Source organism: Drosophila sechellia, chromosome 2R (assembly GCF_004382195.2).
Source record: "Drosophila sechellia strain sech25 chromosome 2R, ASM438219v1, whole genome shotgun sequence".
NCBI lineage: Eukaryota > Metazoa > Arthropoda > Insecta > Diptera > Drosophilidae > Drosophila > Drosophila sechellia.
Window position 1 is genome coordinate 16,463,740 of NC_045950.1, and position 23,352 is coordinate 16,487,091.

Genomic DNA, 23,352 nt, shown 5'->3' on the forward strand with positions numbered 1-23,352 from the left:
AATCGAATGCAGTCAACAGTGCCGCAATTGAAATGGAAAATGTTATAAATCGAACGAGGTGTGGTGGGAAAACCCCAACTTGGCTAGGTTATACGTCTCCCCCATCCTCTTCCAACCAACCAGTGCCCATGCTCTCTGACGCCAATAGTTTAGCGCCTTTTGTCTGCGATTTTTATTATTGTGCAAACTTTTTCACCCACCCTCGCGATGTTTTTAGGGCTTGTCAACACTGAAAACTCAGCTCGCCGCGCTCTCTAATTGAGAAATGCTGATTAATGACGAGCATTCCGCTTTAAGTATAGTGTTGTGGCCATTTCGCTGGGATCCTTAACCCAGAAGCAGCTCCGTCAATCATCAATCACAAATTATGTCTGGCCACGTCACAACTTGTAATTTCATTAGAGTTAGTTAGCCGATACTCCGTGTCGGCAGGGCCTTCTAATTCAATTTATCAATTCATTACTGAGTGTCGCCGCTCGCCTGCGTCGCCGGCAATCAAGTAGATTTTTTAATGGCAACTTAATGCATAATCATTAAGCCGGCCAGCTGTGTTTGCAAAATACATACTATGGTATACATTTCTTGATATAAATGTGCGCCGCAGAGCTGTAATAATTTTTATGCCTACTCCCCAGTCGATTGCCACTGCGGCTGGACATTATTGGTCGAGTCGTATATTTCTGTGTATTGCTACTCCGGCCATATTCAAAGTCACATAATTTTCCAATCAATTAGCTTTTGTATTGACTTTTGCCGGCAGCAACAGCAAAAGCCTGGCCAACGAACCCCCGAAAAACTCAATTTGTGTTTCGGGCCCGAAAACTGATTTTCGAGCAACCCATTGACAGGGAGCACAAGGATGCAGGAGCACAACCACATTTGACCGGTGAACCCAGCTTGGATGCCTTGACTCTCGACCTTTTGGCCAGCCCTTTTCCATTTGAATACACCCCGGGGTCAGAGAGATGCTGAGACAGAGGAGGGGAATCGAAACGTTTTCGGGACATCACTAAGCCAACTGAAACACAAGTCAATAGAGGGACACAGTGCCTCTAATTAATACTACTTGCCCAATTAATTAATACAGGTGAGCTTTAAGCCAAACATGACATGTGAAACCAACGGTTTGGAATTCGCATATAAATACCTGGCTATAATTGGCCCTCAGTTCGGTTTTCTCGACCACCAAGACGTGGAATTTATGGCCGAACCCCGTGACATTTGAGCCCGCATCCTTCGTCATCGATGTGGGGGAAAAATGGGATGTCGAGCACAAGTGGGCGTGTCTCTGGCATTGCCATTTTAAAGCCGACTTTAACTAGCTTTAACAAGCTCCATCCGCCATCCACTTTTCCCCTTCGGCGGCAAAAGCGAATGCGAACCCAAGCCTCAAGCGTATTGAGTGTCATCGCAGCGAGCCAAATTGCAGAGCGATCGGTTGACAAAGCTGCAAAAGTCGCTCCAAGGACTTAGCTCGGACACCTCGAAAAACGGAACGGGGTGCCGTGGGTGGGTCATCCGACCCAGTGAGTGACCTCGGATCCGAATCAAGGTCCACACCCCCTGCCACCAGCTTAATTAACCAGCCGGGGCATTTACGTGTTTGCTGCTATTCTTTTGTGTGTGCGTGCGTTTGTTCCTTGGCTCGTAGTTTAGTTTACCGCAATTACAGCAATTAACACTAAGCAATTAAAGGCAACAACAATGCAAATTACGTGCAACATGCAAGCGCTCAGCGAACCAACAGCAAGCAGTATAGGAAAAAAATTTGGATTGGAATGTGATGGAATATAGAGATGCCCTGTAAATAGCACACTGTTATTTCAAGGAAAGTATATTGAGTTTAATAATTAATTAATTAATTAATTAATTAATTATAAATAAAATTTTCTTAATATGTTTATTATTTTATCTTGAAATATGAATTTGGAATGGCTTTTAATTTTTGCTTTTATTTGTATTATTTTGGAATTCCCACAATCGATGCTCACTTAAACAGCTTTTCCAGGGTATCAGAGCAAATAAACAGAGTGAAATGTTTGGCTACATCGGGGAGGCAGCCTCCGGCGTTGGCGGAAATAGTTGTATGTAGTTTTAAATTTGCGCCCGCGGAGACAGACAGTGGGGCAGTGAAAAGTGGAAGTGGATGGCGGGACAGAAGCTGGCCGGGAGTGGGATCCCAAGGCAGGTGGACGGAACCGAGAGCTGGGCTCCGTTGAGGTGAGCTGGTTGGGATTTGCCCGGCGGATGGCGAATGGCGGATGGCGGATGGGTCGAGGACATGGCGCTGCGTTAAATGAAGACCACAAATGCAGCGCAGCGCTCTAATTAAGTTAAACCCAGACACTGGCAAACAGCTGCCACACACTCGTGCATGGCTGTGTGTGTACGTGATGGTGGCTCAATAATTAACTAACTGGCTATATGCAGCGTGGCCAAAATATAAGGCCAAGAGCCACCCACCCACTTGCAACAGCTGGAAAGAGGTGTTCTCGCAGACTCGACTTTGTTTACAAGGACTTCAAATGGCATTGCACTTGAACTGCTTCTGCATATTTTTATTCCGAATTCCCAGATTGCAGATTGTTTGCATCTCTCTGTGCGCCTGCAATTTGCTGTTGCCCAGCAAGCAAATTGAATTAAATTTAAACAATTTCATTTTACTTCTGGAGTGTCCGAGAGCAAGTTGTTCGAGCCAAACTTGAGCAGAGACAACATAGTCATGTGCCAGTCGGTGCTGCCGTTGGTAATTTTAATTGCCAGCCCGCTCAATTCAGTTCGGTCTTCAAGTCCCAAAGTGGCAGACAAATATTTTTGCACCAGCTATGCGAAAAATTCCCCAAATAATTCCTGCATACAGACAACAAGCAAACCGAAATGTATATATGCCTCGATACACATTATTGCAAAATTAAAATTAGTAAATAAAGAAATCAAATATTGATTACAGGTGAACAATGAAAACAACTTTTGTCTATCTGTTTTTAATAACCCTTCGTTTTATAATACATCTCAAACTGGGTTTCAAATATTAATGTTTTATATATTTTTTCTTAGTGTGCACGCAAAGTTAACGAGCTAAAAATATTCAAGAATCCGAATAAATATGAACAAAAGTTGACCGTTTGTTTTGGCTTCAATTGGAAAATGTATTCAGCTTATTTTATATATTGCAAATATTTGGAATCTATTCAGAGTTGTGCCCAGTACCATCTGCATAATACCCGTGTATTAGTGGATTTTGCGCCATAAAAATCCGTCGAAACGTGTGCTGGCATAAAAAAAGAACGTTGCCACAATATGACAATCCATTGAATGACCATGGATCTGCCTCATATCACAAACAATAAACAGCCACAAACGCCAGCAACAATGGCACATAAAATTGCAAAAAAAAAGAAGGAAAAACTAAAACAATGCCATGAGGGGAAAGCAGTCGGAAAATGGAAAAGAGTTGGCCAAAAAATATAAATCGCCTGCCAGCTAAGCAAAATGTCACAGCCATAAATATCATAAAAAATATATTATCAAGCAACCATGATTTCGCAATCGTTTGGAGGCAGGGTATACGCAATATAAATATGTGTGTACAGTGCTTCCGAATAAGAATTTTTGGGTTTATACCCAAATACAGAACAAGTGTATGTGGAAGTGTTGGCTTAAAATTGTGTGTTAACAGGCACTCGAAAAAACTGCAGGCGGGCGAGAAGAAAGTATTTTAATACGAGCAATAAAATTAGAACAAAATACGCACTAAAGCTAAATTGAAAAGAAAATCGTTATGGCTGACACAAACTGAAGGCCATAACCAAATAAAGTCAAAACAGTGAAGGGATGGATTTTCGGGGCGCTGGGAGGGAAAAGCAAAACCAAAAACGATTCGAGCGCGTTAAGCAAAACGCGTTTTAGTGGCGCACACATACATATAGTATGTAATCAGCACGGCGGGAAAACTCTGCGAAAAACACATTTTATATGCTTGTTGTTGGCTTGCTAACTTTGGAACAATTTTCCTATTTTTTATGCGAGATTTTCCCCCGCTGCTCCATGTTCTCTTACTTTTTAAAATATTTTTTTCATGCGAGTTAGGGGAAAATAAAAGTGGCAGCGCAGAAAACTTCTTGGGTTTCCAATAATTTGTTGTAGCGAACTTGTTTTGCATGGATGTGTGAGTGGGTTAGGGGGTGTTGGCAGTATTCTTGTTACCCGCTTTACATATATCAAACAGCGGCAAAAACGAGGCGGGCTAGGAAAACTCGAACAATACAACGGGATAAAAAGGAAAAATCCTAAGCAGTTTCCCAACAGAAGCAGCAGCAACAGCAGTTTGTAAAATATATTTTTATTGCTATTGCGGACACACACGCTCCACACTATAGCACGCTACACACACACAGTTACCAACAATAGGACGACTCCTTTGGCTGGTCGACGTTTTGCCACTGACTTCTTCTCGCTATTAAAGCGCTGGCAAAAACCAACAACAAGAACTGCGGAAATGGCGAAGCTGTAGCATGCTTTTTGTCATATTTCACTGGCCGGGGCAAGAAGTAGCTAAAGCACAGGCAAAGCAAAAGCAGCAGCAGCAGGATCAGGACACGCATGTTGCGTACGAGGATGCGAGCACTTCATAAAAAACACTTTCATTACAACTCCAAAGGCAACAAGCGTGGCACAGTGGGTAGAATAATAAATAATTTCATGAAATAGAATTTCATTAAATGGATCAAAAATTATTAAATTGAATTATAATAAATTGATCAAAAAGAATTAATTAATCATAATAAAATTGCATGTTATTAACCAAGATATAATTAAATTAAATGTATAAATTATATATGATGAATATAGTTTCTTAGGTATTTGTCATCATATCCAATATTTTGACCATTGTTTACGGAACTTATTCCATAGTGCGTCATCTGTTTGTGTTCGGTTCCGGCAGGACTACTTACTACTTCAGCTGGCATTATTTCATGTGCGAAAGTCGCTGCGTGTTGTGTTTGCTATTAAAAATGTCAGCCACCGTGTGTGTGTGAGTGTGCTTGAGTGTGTTGGCCTGCAGCTGTAAAATGGACACTCACACGCACACACACACACACAGATGTGAGTGTGTGAGAACACGCTTTTAACACCGAAATGAACTTGTACGCCATGTTTATGAGCTGATAAAAAACAGTTGACCAACATTTGTGGAAGTGGAAATTGACTTTAACGGTGAAGGGAAGTAAATTAAGAATCTTTTTGGGGCGATATGTGCGGAAAGCAGTGAAAGCATTATAATTTCTTAGTTTCGAGTGGGGACTTCCCCAAAGGACACTCACCTACATCTGTCAGATTTGGCCTATTTACACTGGCCAGTTAACATTGCCTTACAGAGCCATAAAAAGCTCAACAAGGCGTCTGAAAATTTGGCACACTTTAGACCTCACTTTGGATTTCTCTTAAAGAAGAGAGCAATGCTGTCGAAAAGAGCGAGTTCTGCTGATAACAGTGTTCTGTGCTACCGCTAAACAAATAGTTAGTTACTTATTTAGTAAGTAAGTATACCTATTTATTATGAACTAATCTTTTAAAGTTAAAGTTGAGTTCATTTTATTCGATTTCGTCTCCAGAAGATTTAATATAGAATTTTGATTGATGGATGGAGTTCATATCAACAGGTGGGTATTTGATTGATAACTGAAAGCTGCAGCAGAATGATTGATAGTCAGCAGATATAGCAATATTTTTGGATCGTCAAAAAACACTTCTCTTACAAATTGTACACAGCTATATGACATAAATTAAAGAAAAACTTTTTTTTAGTTTAAAAATTATACTCATTCACTATTGCTTTTTTACATATATTAACTTTAACTTGAACATACAATCCTAATCCGCATATCTAGAAACCGAAGTAATATTTAGTACAGCCAACAGCTGATTTTTAGCACAAGCTGCGCCAGAGAGAAACACGAGAGAAACTAAATTGGACGAGAGAGAAATCCAGAGAAATGCCGCAGGCTAATTTGAAATGTAAACAAGATTAACCGCTGCCATAATCCAACTGCAGTGATCTAGTATACTATTAAATTGCTCTCTAGATGGATATGAATATGCCGTAAGTCAACAAACTGAAAATGTTTCATTATTTATCAGTTTTATTCGGGCCTATGTCCCGAAAAGTAACGGGAACTCCCCCGAAAGTGTGCTATAATTCGAGAGCCCCGCTAACAGAGCCCTGTTAGCGTGCAGCATCCACCACTTCGTGCCACATCTTCGTCCGCTGGAAGTCTCTCGATTCTGCTCTCGGTGGCGCTTCTCTCGGTACCGCCTATTGGGCGGCCGGGAGCGTTTTTTGGCGCTCGGCTTTCGCCGACCCACTCGGCCAGCATCCGTGCCGAGTGGATGGGTGCCGCTCGAGCTTCAGCTGCTCGGCTCCAGCGTGTGTACCATAAAAATCCGTTCAGTGAGAGTTTGCGATCCCGCGGGTACGGTCGGAACTAACGGGACTTGAACGGCGTGTCGCGAGCAGAGTGCGAAAGGAATTGCATTCCGGCCATTGGAGCAAAATCATCCGAAACGTGCATCCAAAAATCAACGATTCTGCTGATTCCCAACAGCATTCCAGCATTGGGGATATGTGTTCAAAGTAGATAGTGAAGCCCATAAGTACAATGCGCTTATCCTAGAAGCTGGATAAGGCCAAACTGAAAAGTGTGGAAAGTGTGTTTAAAGTCGCGGCCATCGAGCTACAAACAACGCAACTTGTTCGCAATGTAAGCAGTTGGCCAATGTTGTTTCTATACTTTCTTACTTGTGTTGTCGACAAGCAATTTGTTGTCACGACGTTGAATTCGCGAATCAACGTTTTCCCATTTAAGAGATCTGACTCTGATCTGACTGCAGTGCCCCCCACTTTGCTTTCAATGAAAATCATTTCCACGGAACGCCGAGCCATTGAAAAGCGCACGAAGCGCGCGTCGTTCTCGTTTTGGATTATTTTGCTAGTTTAGTGGGTGTGCGGCTATATCTCGGTCTATATAGTGTGTGTGATTGTGTGTGTATTTGTGTGTGTGTTTTGTGGAGAAGCCGGCAGATAAAACGGTTTCTCCGCTCAACTGCTCGTTATATCGCCTTTTTTCGGATTTCTTTCATTCGCCTGCTAAAATAGTTTTTTGTTGCTCCAAACGAGCTGCCCGTACAAATTGCACGAAAATTGTTATTGTTGAGCATTTTAGTTATTTATATGGTTAGTTCCATCTTTTTTTTTTTCTTTCTCCTGGCTTTTCCCGATGCATGTGCCGACATTTCTCGTGATGTAGTGGCCCTGCAAATGCCATCATATTTCATGGCACTCGCACATAAGTGCAAAATTGCTGGCCTTTGACGGCCATTAAGGCCCAGTGAAAGGCTATCCATAAACTAATAGATAAATAGGCCCCACCCACACCCCTGCCCACAACACCCAAGTACACATACGTTTGTTTAAATTGCTAAATTGCTGAAGTGTGCGTGTAATAAAATTACACAGATGAATGCCACTTCAAAGCAAACTGTTGAGATCTGTGATGGTGGCGAAATTGAATTTGCACGATAAGCTGCAGGGAAAAACATTGATGGACACTGCGGCTGATTAAGATAAGAGCTACGAAGCAAAAGCTCGTCATTTGTTTCGACGGAGGTGTGAATTTCTACTTGACATTTCCTAGCAAACTCACTGCCATAATCAGATCAAAGCAATAAAATTCAATAAGACCACATTTGTACAAGTATGATGGATAAACCAATTATTTAAATTAAAACCATTCAATTATTTTTGATGTTCGAAATCATAGAATTCTGCAGTCATCATACCTCAATTTACAGTCAAAACATATATAAATTTTATTTGACTAGGCTTCGAAATTATTTGGGTTTGAAATAAATAGGCACATTTCTAATTGGCCAAATGGAACATAATAAAATTGCAGAAATTCTCAAAAGCCTACATATGCTAGAATTGCACAAAAGACCATTGTTTCCATTTGGAACCCGATACCCGCTGTTCTGGTTCCTAATCAAACTCATTTAGTTGCTGTGCCGAACATTAATTTCGAATTCTGACACCAATGCGACAGACTGGGACGCAAACTGAGTAGAACAATGGCCATGCGATTTGGCGACAAAAGCCATCTATAAACGACACACGATGCAACATAAACAAAATAATTGGGGACACCGAAAACAAAGTGCATCAATTCGGAATGGAAATGCGAGCAGAAGTGAATTTTAATATGCAATTAATGCTGCGGACAGCTGGAGACCGAGTGTTTATTTGCATATCGAAACGCTTTCCAAGATTGCTGTGTGGTTGTGCGGGCGTCTGGGTGTGCGGGTCTGTGAGTGTGGCTCTGAGTGTGGGAGTGCCTTGACAAGGACATTCGTTTCCCTCTGCGAGAAGGAGTGTCCTGATGCCTGGTTAATGCTGGCACGCACACATGCTCACAGGCTCACGGGCTCAAGCAAGTATGCAGCACAATTAGCAGCCCGAGGATGGGAAACAGCTGTTCGGGGGGAAAACGGATGATGTTGATGATGGCGCCAAGTGTTGAACGCTCTGATTGCTGCCCAGTCCTCACTCACACACACACACACACGCGCGTATATAGATGTGGGCTAGCCATTAGAATTTTTAGTATTCATAAAATTGCACTTGAACCCTTGCGAAACGAGGCAGCCAGGCATGGCTTTTTATAGGCTTACTTAGCGCACATAAACCGCGAAAAAAGTGGCAGGGCCAGGTAGTATATGGGAGTATCCTGCTCAAGGGCTCTCCTGGCGCCCACACACACACACACTCACATGTGCACTTATAGATGCCATAATAATATTGTAACTCTGCACTTCAAATTGCATTTTAATGCAAACACACTTCATTACATTACAAAATAAAGGGGGCGAGAGCGAGCGCAAACTTGCATGCCGGAAATGGAAAAACGTCGACACACTTTGCTGCAGCTGCAGCCGGAAAACTCACCGCCACTCACACACACACTCACATACATACATCCCCACACAGACACACACAAACATGCTGGCTTGGCAAGTTTGTAAATTGAAGTACATGTCGATCGTAGGTGGATACCTCAATGGCGAAACTGGCACAATGCTCCCTTGCCCTCACACACTCACGCCCAAACTAACGAACACTACTGGCTCACAGGCATACAGCCATCGAGGTTACGTATACGCAGCGTGTACTCCCGGGGAAAACCCTTCACCTTCGACGCTCAGTTTGCATTAGCTAATGTGACTCACATTTTATTGGGAACGCTTTTTTTTGGCTGCACACACAAGTTTTTATCCTTGCATAACCCATTCACTAAACTGATTTGGCAAAAGTTTGGCAAGGACCTGGCTAAATGGATTTTGAGTGGCTCATATTTAATTTCGGGGTCGAATGTGTGCCAAAACATTAAAGCTACTCTCGATGCGCAATGTACATTTAATAAACCTCACTCCGGCATTTGTTCCAGTTGGTATTAATAAACGCTTTCAATTCTCGATTCAATTAAATTAAATTGATTGCAAATCTAAACTTCATCTCGTATGTTTGGATATTTTTAGATTCGATTTTCATTTAAGCCCTCCATTTTGGGTTTCCGTTATGGAAATAATTTTACTCCTGTTTTGTCCGTGCTATGTTGACTAACGATTTACAAATATTTTCACTTTATCGGAATGGAAATCCATTTGCAGGCCGGGCCAGCATTGTAAATAAATTTAGACAGATTTATTAAAGCCGCTTTAAAAAAACATGATTAAGTGGGCACTCCGCCGCTTGTCAGTTGCGGTTGTGAGACTACAGCACTCAAAATAGTTTTATTTACTTTATATTCAGGTCGGCAGCCAAATAAATATGAACTTTAGGGCGTAGGCCGTTAACTGAGAGCTGAAATAAAATTAGTGCACCCGGCTAAAAGCATTTGGCCCCCCGTAATACTGGCGATAAAAATCCAGCAAGAGCAAGTCAATATATCATAAAAGCACGTCGCATCGAAGCCTCGATTTTGCGGCTAAATCTATAGCGATTTTACAGAGAAAACAAAATCGGAAATAGACTTTGAGTATATAACAAGTATTATTTGGTTTGGGATACATATATTTGACTTTTCAATAGTATTTATTTTGATTTAAATAGAATATAGAATAAATATTAATATTTTTGTTTAGGGGAGAGAGAGGTTTTTCTGCTAGTGAGTGCGGATACTGTGATATCTGAGCCAGTCTGTGTGTAGTCTAGAAACATGAGCGCGTACAGTTTCCGATTTCCGCTTTCCTGTTTATCGTTTATTGGGTTTTCGCAACGTAAAAGTAAAAGCACAGCCAGACCGAAACGCCGCCGAGCGCGAAGAAATGGGAAAACAAGGATTCCGAAGAGAAATTTGCACTCGTTAGCTCTTCAGCGGGAAGCGACTTCTTCTACTGCCGGGCACAGCCATCATCGTCATATTGAACTTTGATGCTGGCACGTTTCCCTGGCTTTTTGTCGGCATCCCCTGCCGGTTTTTGCCCCTCTTAAGGATCTACACACGCGCCCGGGTACTTTGGTACATGTTTCTTCGGTATACTACCATCCTATCCATTGCCATTCCTCAAGGAATCGCAAGGAGCGTCCTTTGCCAGTTGGTCGTCGGTCGTGTGTTGTTAGTCATTGTATATGGGGCACATAAATTATAACAAATATGTACGCAGGCGGCATTCGAAATGATTTCTCACTGTTTCACGCGCTCTCGGCTGCGAGTTATAAATAATCTTTAATTAAAAGAGCTTCGCAGCGGAAGACAGAAATATGTTTTAAAATATTGAGGTGTACGTGCTGTCGTGCGGTTGACAAAATGGCTGAATGCGTTGTGATTTGTAGCTGTCGCGCCAAGAAATCTGCGAGCACGGATACATTTAATTGCTTAATTGGTCCAAAGTTTCAACTGCGCTGCATTCGATTGTGTAATTCGATTTGAGTTCGCAGCGTGAGTTAACAATGGCAACGATATAAATAACGTCCATTTGCAATTGCCATAAATATTACTACAAACAAATTAAGCCAATAAAATTTGTAAAAATCACATAAATTACATTTGCATGTTTGTGTTTTTCGGAGAGTGCAAGTGTGTTTGCTGCGTGAAAGTGCAATGAATTTGCTTACAAATTTGCCAAACCGAAAATAAAGGCAATTAAATAAATTTCAGCCAGAGCAACAGCATCGAAAAACTGTAATTACCCAAAAACGTAATGGAATGGAATTGTATTTCATTTTATTTGTATGTTGTTTTTTATTTGGTTTGCCTTTGTTTTGCCTTATTTATTGACATGTCAACAAATTCAGCTGACTCTGCCAATTCACCTATCGCTGCCTCTCTCTCTCTTCAACTGCCGACTATCTCTCTCTCTGTCTGTCTCACTCTTTACAGCGTTTGCGAATTAATTTAAATCGAAATCAAGAAAAAATAAATCGCGCGAAAGAACTACATACGAAAAATGCTCGCGCTGCAAAGTGTGAAAGGCATCTGAGCCGGAAAGTAGGCAACCCGGGTGCAGGAGCACCAGGACACCCCGCATTCACGGCCCCCAGAAACCCCCTCGTCCTCGTCCTCCCCTCACCACTCTCACTCTCCGCAGGATCGAGGGCTGGGTCGCCACCATGAGCAGGACCTCCAGCCGCTCGCTCTTCCTGCCGCTCTGCCTGCTCGTCCTGTCCGCGCTAAATGGCCCAGCGGCGGCGGCATCTCGCGTCCGCGTCAGCTCCTCGACCACCATGACCAGGAACATCGAGGAGGAGAACGGTGAGTGCTAGAATATAATATATACCATACCACTATATAAAAGGAAGTTAAATGCATTTATGAATAATCAATCAGTTACAAGGCGTCAAAAAATACATATAATAGGAGATTTAAATTTGTTACTCTGATTGTTGCTTCCTTCTATAAACAAAAAATTCGAATCGAAATAGACATTTGTCGAAAATAAATATTTAAAAATAATCATAAATCCGATATGAAATGTAGTAGTAAATCTGCAGAATCGCAACAATAAATATTTAAAAAAATCTTCTTTTAAAGATTAAAAGTGTGCTGCCCATAAATACGTTTCGTTATTGTTAGAACATAAATAAGCACAATAATTACCGAAATAAAATCTTATAATGAATGCATTAATTTCGCGTATTAATCAAATGGTATACACCTTTCTTAAAATAAAGTCCAAACGGTATTTCCCCAAAAACAATTATGGCTTTATTGCAAGTGAATGATTTGATAGTAAATGTAATTTCACATTGAAACTGCAGTAATAAAACTATTTTAATTAAGCCAAAATTATATGAACAATTTGCGACGTCGATATCGAACTGATAATGTGCCTTTTCCCTTTGAATTCGAAAGTTAATTTAAAATGAAAAGTTTGCTTTCCATTAGGCGTGTCTGTGTGAGTGCGTGCGTGTGTTCATTGGTGTGTGAGTGAGTGCTAATGTGTGCGTGGGCCTGACGCAACTTTTATTCAATCAACATAAAGTTTATTGTGTGTAAAGAAAATTGCGTTTGCGTTTGCCTTTGTGGGCTGACAAAGCGAGTCTTTTGTCGCTGCATTATTAGTAAATGAAATTTTCGGTTTTATGCGAGCAAATTATGCCAAATTGTTATGGATTTGAAATTTATTTCAAAGCGTGGCCGCAAAAATCCTTCTAAACGGAGTGCTTAGCAGCCGTTTTCACGGGGCACAGAAAATTCCCGCTCATGGCCATCACTTGTGCTGGCAAATACTAAAATGTGGCTAATAAATAAGACCGTGGCAGTGGCTCCACTTCGGGTGCTAAACGAGTGTCGGTGAATGCCACAAAAATGGGAAACAAACTTGGAAAACTTTTCGGCCATCGAAAAGTTTTGGGCATAGATTGTACATTAGCATTGGGCCAAGTTCACAGGCCTGTCAGCGGCAAGAAAGAGTGACCAGGTCCCGGAAATAGTTATCTATGGCTCGGTTCTGTTTCCATCTCAATTAACCCACAAAATAAGTGGGAGCCGTGCCCCAAATCATGCATACGCCATGTGGGCCGTGCCATATATTGGCCAACCAATTCCCTGGCCAAGACAAAGTCAAAGTCCAAGTCAAACAAACTGGCACTGCAGCGGTTTAACGCCCGGGGTCTGGGTGCATATTGTTCCACTTGCCTGCTCGGCCTTTTGATGCTAAAGTTTCCAACAGACGCAAATTGCTGGTTCGGGTCTTCATAAATTCAGATTTTATATGTTTTCAATTGAATTTCGTTGTTGCGCCAGCCAGCCAGCTAGCCAGCCAGTCAGTCAGCCAGCTAGCTGAAACTTTCCACTTTGGCATTTTAATGTTTTCCAAGTTAACTTTGCCACACGCCACCACTTCCTCTGGACTACAAACATACGTAGTTCCGGGCGCTTGCCGCTCTAAGCTGGCTGGGAAAAGTATTTATCGCATTTCTATGAAAACAACCTACTCAACATTTTGGCCAAAAACTTGGGAATTATGTTTGGCTTGCCGCTCCGATTTGCCGCTGTTGTTTTCGGTTTTTGGGCAAAAGTTTGCCAGTTGTTGCCGCAGCGCAGCTCTATAAATGCTTATTTAGAAGCGTATCTGATGAGTTAAGTTTCGGCCCAAGCACTGCCAACTTCGATTCAGATGTCTATATCTGAGACGGAGCTTGCTAACTTTTCGAAAGGATTTAACGCCAGATTTACAAGATTTTCATTCAAGTACAAGCCGAGTTCGTCTCTATTGAGCAACTACGGACAAGCTATGAAATTGCTTTACTAACTTCTTTTTTGAATCCAGTTATTATAAGCCTAGAAAGTATGAATCAAATTATTTAACACTTATGTTTTATGTTTATTAAATCCCATATGGTCTATATCTAGATTTTTATACTATTTACTTTATGTAAGATGTTTACTTATTTAATTTTTATTTATTAATATATCACTTTTATTTTAAATGTTTATTTATTCCTTTGTTTTCTTACAGCCCTACTTTTACTTTTAGCTGGTAAGTTGTTGAACACTTAATTTATTTTCAAACCCCCTCATTTATGCACCCTTAAAGTTATACAAATATTATTGGTCTTTAAGCTGGGACAGCCCAAACAATTTGCCCATCAGATTGACTGGGTATAAACGCGAGGGGCGGTGGCAACAGCTGCTGCCACGCCCACAACATGAATACAAACACGAACCACCAGAGTTAAAGGCATCAAAGCAGCTAAAAAAATCAGCTTTTGTAAGGCGAGCCGGCCATGGGAAAAGTCAAGATTTCGGAATGGATAGCAATGGGGTCGAGCGGCGTAAGCCGAGAGAAAAGCAGAAAACCAGAAAACACCGAAAGTAGAAAAAATAGCAAAACAACTTTCAGCTGGTCAGAGACCTTCGTCCTGCGTCCAGCGTCCTTCACAACGTGTGCGTGTAGTTGACCGAAAAAACTTTCCCTCGAAACTTCGCCCGAGAGACTGAAAATTCCAGTGCAGCAGGAAGCGAGCTGACAGCGCGATGAATGACAAGCAGCGCCAGTTCAGTTCGGTTCAGCTCAGTTTGTCAAGAGTTTTCTTTCACTTCTCGATGCCAGCTTTCTTCCCTTCCCGTTTTTGGCGATTGGCTGTGAAGTCCTGGCCAAGAAGTCGTGTCCGCTGGGCGAGTGGCCTACTCTACCACTAGTCCGTGGAAGTGTTTCTTCGGCGGCTTCAAAGGAAAAGCGACTGTCGAAAGATCTCTTCATCCCTCCCCCAGCCATTTGTTGTGATTTTCGGTCTCTGTGTTGTCAGGTTTTCCTTTGCCGACTAGCTGCCCGCCTTTTGTTTGCCCGGAAAACTCTGCCTGTTTGCCTTTGGCCACACATAAATGCGTGGCCATACTTCATTCATTTCATGGCTTGGCAAGGACATTTATCATCTGCCCCTCGAGTGCGTCACAAAAAGGCAGTGGCGCTGCCCCTTCGGCCCCCTCTTGTTGATACTTCCATATTGGCGGGGCAGCAGCAAAGCAAACACCAAAAAAAATTGCGCAAATTTCACCCAAAATGTTAAATAGAATTCATTTTGCTTACTTTCAGCTACTTCCCCTTGACTTCGACCGCATTTCCCTTGGCCGTTATTCATGCCACTTTTTATGCCCTCTTATCGCTCGTGTTATTTTTGTATATGAATTTCTGCGGTCACATTGAATAGCAAGGAGCAAGGAGCCGGAGCCGTCGAGCAATTGCCGGGGTGAAAAAGTGGAAAATTTTAAGCCTACTTGAAATTTATTTGCACTCATTATGCCTGACAGTTCGCAGATATCAAGGCGGTGTGAAAAGACCGAGATAAATTTATTTCGGGGCCCGACCAGCAAGCCATTAAAGAGTTTGCACTCCTGGTTTGGCTTAGGGTTTAAGCCCACAAAACGGGGGATCAGACTGTGAGCCTCCAAAGCTACATCTATTTTCAATAGAATCCGACCGGCAGCGCCAGACCGACTGACTCACTAATGAACAAATAAAGCTTAGCGGGCCAAGGAAATAAAACCCAACCACATTAATAAATCAAACCGAATACAGAACCGAATAGAACAGAGCAGAAATAATGCAAATGCCTAGCGACAGACGATACGAGTAGAAATGACAAAACAGTTTGCCCCACGAATCTCCATGTCTGACTTAAGAGATTTCCACGCAAATTCCACTGGATGCAGAAAGCATTCTATGTACTGAACAGTTTCCCAGCCAGATCCAATTCCTTCCTGCAGCTGCTTTTGCTGCCAAGTTATGTCCACACTCTCCCTGAAAATCAACATAAAAAATCAGACAACTCCGTTGGCCCAGTCCAGTTGGCGAGTTTATTGTCGGCAACTGGCAACTATTATGCCATTCTAATCGGCTTAGACCGATTCCGGACCAGGTCTGTGGGAAAGCCAAGGGCTCAAACAAACAAGCTCTTCCAGCCACCGAAAGATGTTGCCATGTGCCTGCCAGCCTGATTGTTCATTTGCCACACGCACTATAGAAAAAAGAAACAGGAACACGGAAGAGAATTAGGGATAGGAAATTTACAAGTTTACTATAGGTTTTTCATTTCCAAGAATAATCTTAAGTATGCAAAAGATATAGGTTGGTAGATTGATTAATATTTTAGATAGAAGAGAAAAAGAGGTAATATGTCTGTACCTGAGCTTAAGGATCTCCAACTATATATATTTTTTTTCCTGTGCAATAAGAACAGCAGAAGATGTTACTTAGGCTCGCAATACCTGCGAGCTTTGTCTTTGTGTGTGTTTCGTCCTCCGAAATTTGCGGCCTGCCCTCATTTGGCTGACAGCTTAAGACGGCAGCCATCGCAGATGGAACCCCAACTTGTAGCCCTCTCTCTGGTGGCAGGAAAAAATCGCTTTGCCTGTGCGGTCTGCTGATGTTTGGGGGCGTTTGTTTGGGGGGCTTTCGTTAGCATTCCGTGTGGAATTTGATACTTGATTATTTGTTGCTGGCCTCAAGCGTGCATAATATATCAAAGTGGCGTCAACGTCAACTGGAGATGTTTGGCCCGGACCAGTCCCTCCATTTCGATCCCTTTGCTCGACATGTGTAGACATCCTGTGTTGGCAGTCGGCCTGGAATCTTGTTTTTAGTTACAGTTTAGTGTTGGCCGCATAATAAATAAATAATAAATAAACAGTTGACTCAGTCGCAAGCTCTCCTTTACCTTCAAGTGGTTTTGCCCACGGGCAGAGCTGTCAGCTCCTTCGTGCATGTCCTGTCTCGTTTCGTATGCTAAAGAGCCTGGCACTTTTGCTTTAAGCCCCCGCCCCCAAAAACAGAAATCAGGACTTGCTCATGAAAGAATTCTCCGAAAAATGCCAAAGTTTTTCATTAATCTTTGGCAGTTGTCGCTGCTGAGGATTTGCATACTTAACTTATCGCTGACTTTATAAACAGGCCCATTTAAAAGCGCTTTTTATGCCGGCAGACAGCAACAGTTGTACAAACTGACCAAAGTATTTTAATAACTTTTAAGAATGTGCAAATATTATTTTAATTCAGTGGCTTAAGATTGAGTACAAGCAGCGACTAACAACCTATTGTTTCTTTACAATAAATGAACTCAATGTTTCCTGTATCGAAAAGAATTGTACTTGCATTTAAGCTTAAAAATACTTTCAGTAACTAGTACTAAACTTGGGAAAGATGTGTAACCGCCCCATTACGCTTCATTGATTTTCTTCGTAATCCCAGTGCACTTACAGCAGGGATCTAAAGAAATTCCAGACAATTAGTGCTTGAAAATCCCATTCCTGGGCTGCACTAATCATAAAGCTCGTGTCCTGTGCGTTTGCCTGGCCCACACAGCTATAGACAAAGGATACGGACAAGGAGCTGAGGGTGGGGGTGACAGGAAATAGGCAGAGGAATAGGCCGCATGCTGGGGGCGATCCTAAAGGGCTTAAGGCACCAAAGCCACGTGATGCCATGACAAAGTTCCTCAAATGGCAACTGTAACTTGCAGTTGCACATGTCATGCCTAAAGGACTAAAGCCCTGGGCACAGCCACCCAAGTGGACACATACTCGCACATTCATAACAATTTGTCGGCCAAGAATGTAGCCAAAAATCTCGTACGCTATCGCAATTGTTATACAACATTTGTGGTCATTTGCATACAAAACCTAAATTAAAATTTGACCGAGCTGAATGGAGTCGAGCGGCTGCATATCCTTTTGATGGGGCATCAGAAGCAGGCTAGCCACATATACATACACATACGTATGCCATGTTCTTGCAGTGCAATCTCGCACCCTGCCATCCTGGAATAATGCATCTATCCTGCATCCCAGCTCCCCTGGCCAGTGGATTATTAGATTCAGCAATCTGACCGACAGTTGTTGCACTTTTCTAATTAGAAGAGCTAGCAGCAGGCGAGAAGTAGACAGGAGGAAGGAGTGCGCCAGTCATAACAAAAGTTAATTAAACATGTAATTGTTGGCCAGAGCAGCAGGCAAAGATTTGCTTTGCGAGTGAGTAGATTGGATTTTCCCGGGATCGAATGTGCAAAATGTTAATACCGCTTCGCCGCTACAGGGTATTTCATAGTTTTGGCAACGTAACACGAACATTTGAGGTTTTTGGCCGCTGGCTAACTGCTGGAAATTTGATTAAGTTACGTCGAGTGCCGAGTTTTCAATGGCCATTGTTTGGCGGGTAAGGAGAGCAGTGCGAATTAAAACTGAAAACTGGAAAACTGGGCAAAGACTTGAGCTAATGGCTGCTACTAGCTACGCGGCGGCTCCTCGACAGCACAATAAAAATTTTACAATTCAATTTCGCTTTTATTTCTCAGATATTATGCCCTGAAGCTGCCGCGAGTCCACCCACTTCATATGCTCTCTTTATTTTATTGCTTCAAATTGTTTGTTGCCATTTCGCATTTGTGCCGCCCGGCTGCGCAGAAACATTTAACTTTGTGCAACATGACGATGAGGGCAAAAAATCCGGCAGGAGTGCGGTGGAAAATGAAAACATAGCGTAGCAGCAACTAAAACCAACTATACTTAAAAAACTGAAACTAAAACAGCGCGGCGACAGCAAAAAAAAAAAAGTTGTCAACCCTCTTCGCTGGGATGTTGTAGAAGTGGGCGGATGTGGCCCAAAAGTGGGTGTGGCGCACAGCTACAGTTTCTGTTCACTTTGAGCCGCAGCCGAAGTAAAGTCAAGTTACGCGTGGAACTCTCTGGGCCAAGGGACACGGCCAAGTAGCTCGGTGCACAGGACATTCTAGAGTGAGCACAGAAAAAATATAAGATGTATATATACATATATATATGTATATGTATAGGAAGGATAGAGAACTCCGAAGCGTTGAGTAAAGAGTGGAGAACACCAAAAGCACATTTCAGCTTGAACTCCCACTGAGACCCGGACGAAATGAAATTGCCAACGTGAAAGTGTAGAAAAATGCAGGCAGCGGGAAATGGGATTGAGGTCCTGGCGGGAGTTGGCCCCAAGGATACCAGGCCAACAACAGACCGCTCCTGTCGTGCGTCTGAAACCAGTTAAACTGCAAAGTAAACGGACAAAATGTTAAATCAAAGCCAAACAAAAGAGGCGTAACGGGCCAGCAACAAGGTGCCGCTGAATAGGAGTTTAGACAGGTGGCAGCAACTTAGGTGCCATGCCCCATTCCCCACTCCGCATTCACCGGGTGGCAGGGAGAAAGTTTTGCGTGCACTTAGATAAGTTGAGTGCGAGAGGTGGATGCAACGGGCTTCAGCTACATTTTATCCAATAAATAGATAAGAAATAGCAAAGCTTGAAAGCTATGTTGGTATAGTTACTTTTACGCAATTTCCAAATTTGTTTAATTGATTGAAACTTTAACAAAATTATCAAAATACAATGCTGAGCTGTAGACCCTATTTAACTTTGCCATTAATTATTAAAATAAATCCTTCGAAATATACAAGCTAGTGTCATATTTGTTATGACCCCAATTTTAATGATCTGTGCACCGAATGAAAAATCTTTAAAAATTTCATTGCATTTATGCATGTATAGAGTATCGAAATATATATACATATGTGACAAACGGCATGGCATCCGCCATATGAATTTTTAAGCGAGGTATTAAGGCTGCTGTGGCATTATTAATGCGGCTTCATTATGAAATTGTGCAACAAATGATAAATCGATTAAGCAAATATTTGCCGGCACTAAAAGTCTGTATTTTTAAAAATGTAGCCGTTGGCTTTTTGTTCCGGTTTCATTCGAGTGGCCGGTTGGGAAAGGTTGGGTCCGGGTGTTCCAGTCCAGCCATATGCATTTTTTTGTGCGTCATCCATTTTAATATTTCAACAAAACCAGAAATGACGCTGTAAAACCGACGCGGTTATATGTCAAATATTCCCCCACCGAATGCATATGCATATGAATCCATGGTAGTATGGTTGAGTTTTTAAATTTTGCATGTAAATTTCATTGCATACACATGAACATTTATTTTGCTTGCTGCCCCAGAAGAGCAGCGAACTGGGAGCGGCTGCTGTCTGCTGCATTTTAATAAATTTATGATTTTATTTTACAATTTTTTCCCACTGCCCACCAAATATGTGTCATTCCATTCGCCTGACAATTTCCCGTATACAAAAAAATAATAAAAATAGGGACAAATAGATGGGCGACCAGCAGAAATCGTGAACAAAAAAAAAAAAAGAGAAAGGTCCATAAATAACGAAGCATTTTACTTTGTATTTGCTGGATGAGATTTATAAATGCGTTTTTGTTTGCCATCGTCGTTGGTTCGCTAAATCGCGTAGAAATTTGAACGCGATGTGCCGGCCACATTTCATTGAACGAAATGAAAAAATAATTGAAATATTTGCCAATCAGCAGAGCGAATATCGGCAGAGAGCGCAGATAAGGCGATGAGGAGCATTTCCCAGGAATTCCCAATTGCTGTCTGCGGCACGTTAATAAGCTCTTTGTTGACACGCACACAAACAAGCAGTGAGAAGGACTCGAGTCCTTGGATTCCACGTGAGCGTATGTGTCGCTTTATGTGTGTACACGCGTGTTGGTCGAACGCGGGTGGTTGGTTGGGTTGGCGGGGGGTGTGAGGTTTGATGTAAGGACCTTGTATTATCTGCGCCCACATTCTGCTGGCCCTTTCAGGCTGTCATCTGTGGCATGGCATGGCATAGGTCCTGGCGGGTTGTCGATTATCGAGTCGAGATTATTAACCTGTCAGTTTAGCGCTTTGTCTTCCCATTGCCGTTGCCAAGTTGGTCCTTTTGGCCTGGCAAACATTGACAGCTGCACGGCATTAATGTAAAATACTCGCTTTATTGGGTACAACAGTTTTGCCATTTATTAGGGCTCCCAGCTCTGTGAAAAAATTGTATTAAATTGAGTTAAACACCATATGGATGATAAAATGTTTAGGTATAGCAAAGATTTTTGTATATACATAAAATGTTTACTCCCTTAAACAGATGAAATTAAAACAGCCCATTTTATGTACAAATAATTGTAACTTTTGTATCACGAAAACTCCCGTTGAGGGAATACTTTTTAAAGCATTTCCTTTATTAGGAACTTGTTAAAATGTTGTATCCCGCATTTTTTCCCCCGCCTGCTCATTTTAATCGCGTTCGCAAAAAGCGTGTTGTGAAACCTCGACATCGCCACTAGCCCATAACAGTAACAGTTACGATTGCCGTAACTACGGCAGCAGTTGCAGCCATAGAAGTGGCAGTTGCAGGGGCACAGCTCGTACATGGGTACATTGTAGCCAGGACATGGCGATGGCGATTGCAATTGCAATTCCCGCACGAGTGCGGCTGCTTTTAAATTTTAATTAACTCACAGCAAGAGAGAGAGAGAGCGGCGGCAAAAACAAATCCGAAGGCCCGTTTGCCGCGATGGCAAAGTCGTGCAGAAAAAGTTATTATTTATTTCATGTTATTTCGTGCTGTTTCAACGCGCCATAAACGACCGACCAGTCCGGTACGAACGACAACGGCTGAGGCCACTAACTTGGCCAAAAAAGCAGGGCTGGCTGGTGGATGCTGGATGGTAGATGGACTGCAACTAGGCTGCTTGCCCATTGCCATGTTCATTTATTTATGAGCATTTTACACAGCCAGTGCACACATGCACATCACACTCAAACACTGGCACACACACACACACACACACACAGAGGCTTTGAGAAAACTCGTCTGGAAATTATGTAAATTTTTCAGTTATTTTTCGTAAATTCTTGCTGCCGGACCGGGCAATGGTTTGGTTTAGGTTCCATCTCGTTGCCCATGTCCACCCGCCTTCATCCTGATCCTTACCCATTGTCGTGGCGGGGGTCAAAAGTTCAACTGCTGTTTCGTAGGTGGCCCTTGTCAACGCAGCTTTTGTGTCTCTGCCTAGAATATATAACCCATTTTTGGCTTTTCACGACAACGGACAAGGCCGGGCTAGGCCAACAGCCAGGCAGCCGGGCAGTCAGGCGGCAGCAACAACAAATTGTCGTCGTCCTGCGGTCAGAGCCTCATGCAAAATGTTGTGCCATCCACATCCTGGTGGGCCAGGACCCACATTGTTGTTCAGGCAAGCGAATCCCGACAAGAGTTGACTCAAATTGCATTCGGTGTCCGGTCTTCAACGGCACAGGACCTGCAAAAAACCATATCATACATATTTGCAGCACTCAGCAGCAGGATCAGCTCAAGTTGAGTTTTATGGGTAGCTAAATTTAGTTAGTGTTTTCATAACCATATGTACCTTTGAAGTATGAGCCGCCAAATATGTGCTTGAAAAAATTGAAAATGATTGAACGCCCGCCGTTTGAAATGTCATTCAAATGAAGGCGGAAACAGATGAGACTTATCGAGAATATATTTTCCTATTTCAGGCTTTAACCTTTAACCAACACAAACCCATGTCAAAGCGCCCACGCAACCCCGACGTTATCCATTTAATTTGCCTGACTTATTGTCGGGCGATCAAAAATAGATTTCGTTAAATCGAAATTAGACGCACAAAGCCCATAAATCTTCGCTGCCCGACCCGCGTCCATTATCAGTACTTAAACAGAAGGGCATGGCCGGAGTTTGTAAGGAGCTAATCAGGCGAATGCAATCTACACACACACACACACATGTGGAAATACCACTGTGTGGGTTTTGGCACACAGACACACCGCCACGAATTATTCATTTTAAATTGCAAAATTGTCTGTGGCCAAATCGGTTTTCATATGCTCTCGTCCCTTTGCATTTATTGCTATTGTTTCTAGAATTTTATTTTATTTTTTTTTCAGTCGACCAATAATAATAACAAAAGCAGTAGTCGTTTATGGCCGTTTATGTGACTTTATTTACGGTCCTGCTGTCTGCCGCTTTCGGTTTTATAATCTCTGCTTTTTGTGGCATTTTTAATTTGATATTTATCAATTTGGGTTTCATCTTCTCTTTGTGACTATTCTATTTCGGCTCCCACATAAGTATGCTCGACTGTCTGATGTTTTTCAATGCCAATCCCATTAATCTTTCGGCCTGCTGAAGTGTCTAAGAATGCGTCAAGTGTTCTTTGGGCCATCAAAAGAAAGTTTGAAGAAATGTGACGACGTTGAGATGTCCTCTTAAAAACTGTACTTTAAATACCCGAAAAGCTTATATTAAAGAAATTGTTGAACTTCGCTTTCCGTTTGCTTAACCACAGGCTCGGGTCACATCTTAAAACGCAATCTGGCACTCGTTCATTGTTTGGCACTAGTTTCGCCCCCAAATGTCATTCAGATTAAATTTGGCGTGAAAGTAGCATTTTAAAATTGTACAAAATACTTAAGACGCAGTG

At 42.3% G+C, this 23,352-nt stretch overlaps 1 protein-coding gene across 7 annotated transcripts in view; it reads left to right on the forward strand.

Moving 5' to 3' along the window:
• Positions 1-2,098: 2,098 nt before the first annotated feature.
• The window catches only part of LOC6610067 (nephrin), a 58,841-nt gene continuing 37,587 nt past the window's right edge, over positions 2,099-23,352 (forward strand). For 3 of the 7 annotated variants that reach the window (XM_032715412.1, XM_032715407.1, XM_032715410.1), the window contains exons 1-3: positions 6,446-6,761; positions 11,644-11,807; positions 14,017-14,037. In XM_032715412.1, the coding sequence (XP_032571303.1) occupies positions 6,760-6,761; positions 11,644-11,807; positions 14,017-14,037 (187 nt within the window). In that variant the 5' untranslated portion in view covers positions 6,446-6,759. Of the gene's footprint in view, positions 2,221-6,445; positions 6,762-11,435; positions 11,808-14,016; positions 14,038-23,352 lie in introns of those variants that run through there. The other 4 variants (XM_032715409.1, XM_032715408.1, XM_032715406.1 and 1 more) reach the window with 4 other exon arrangements.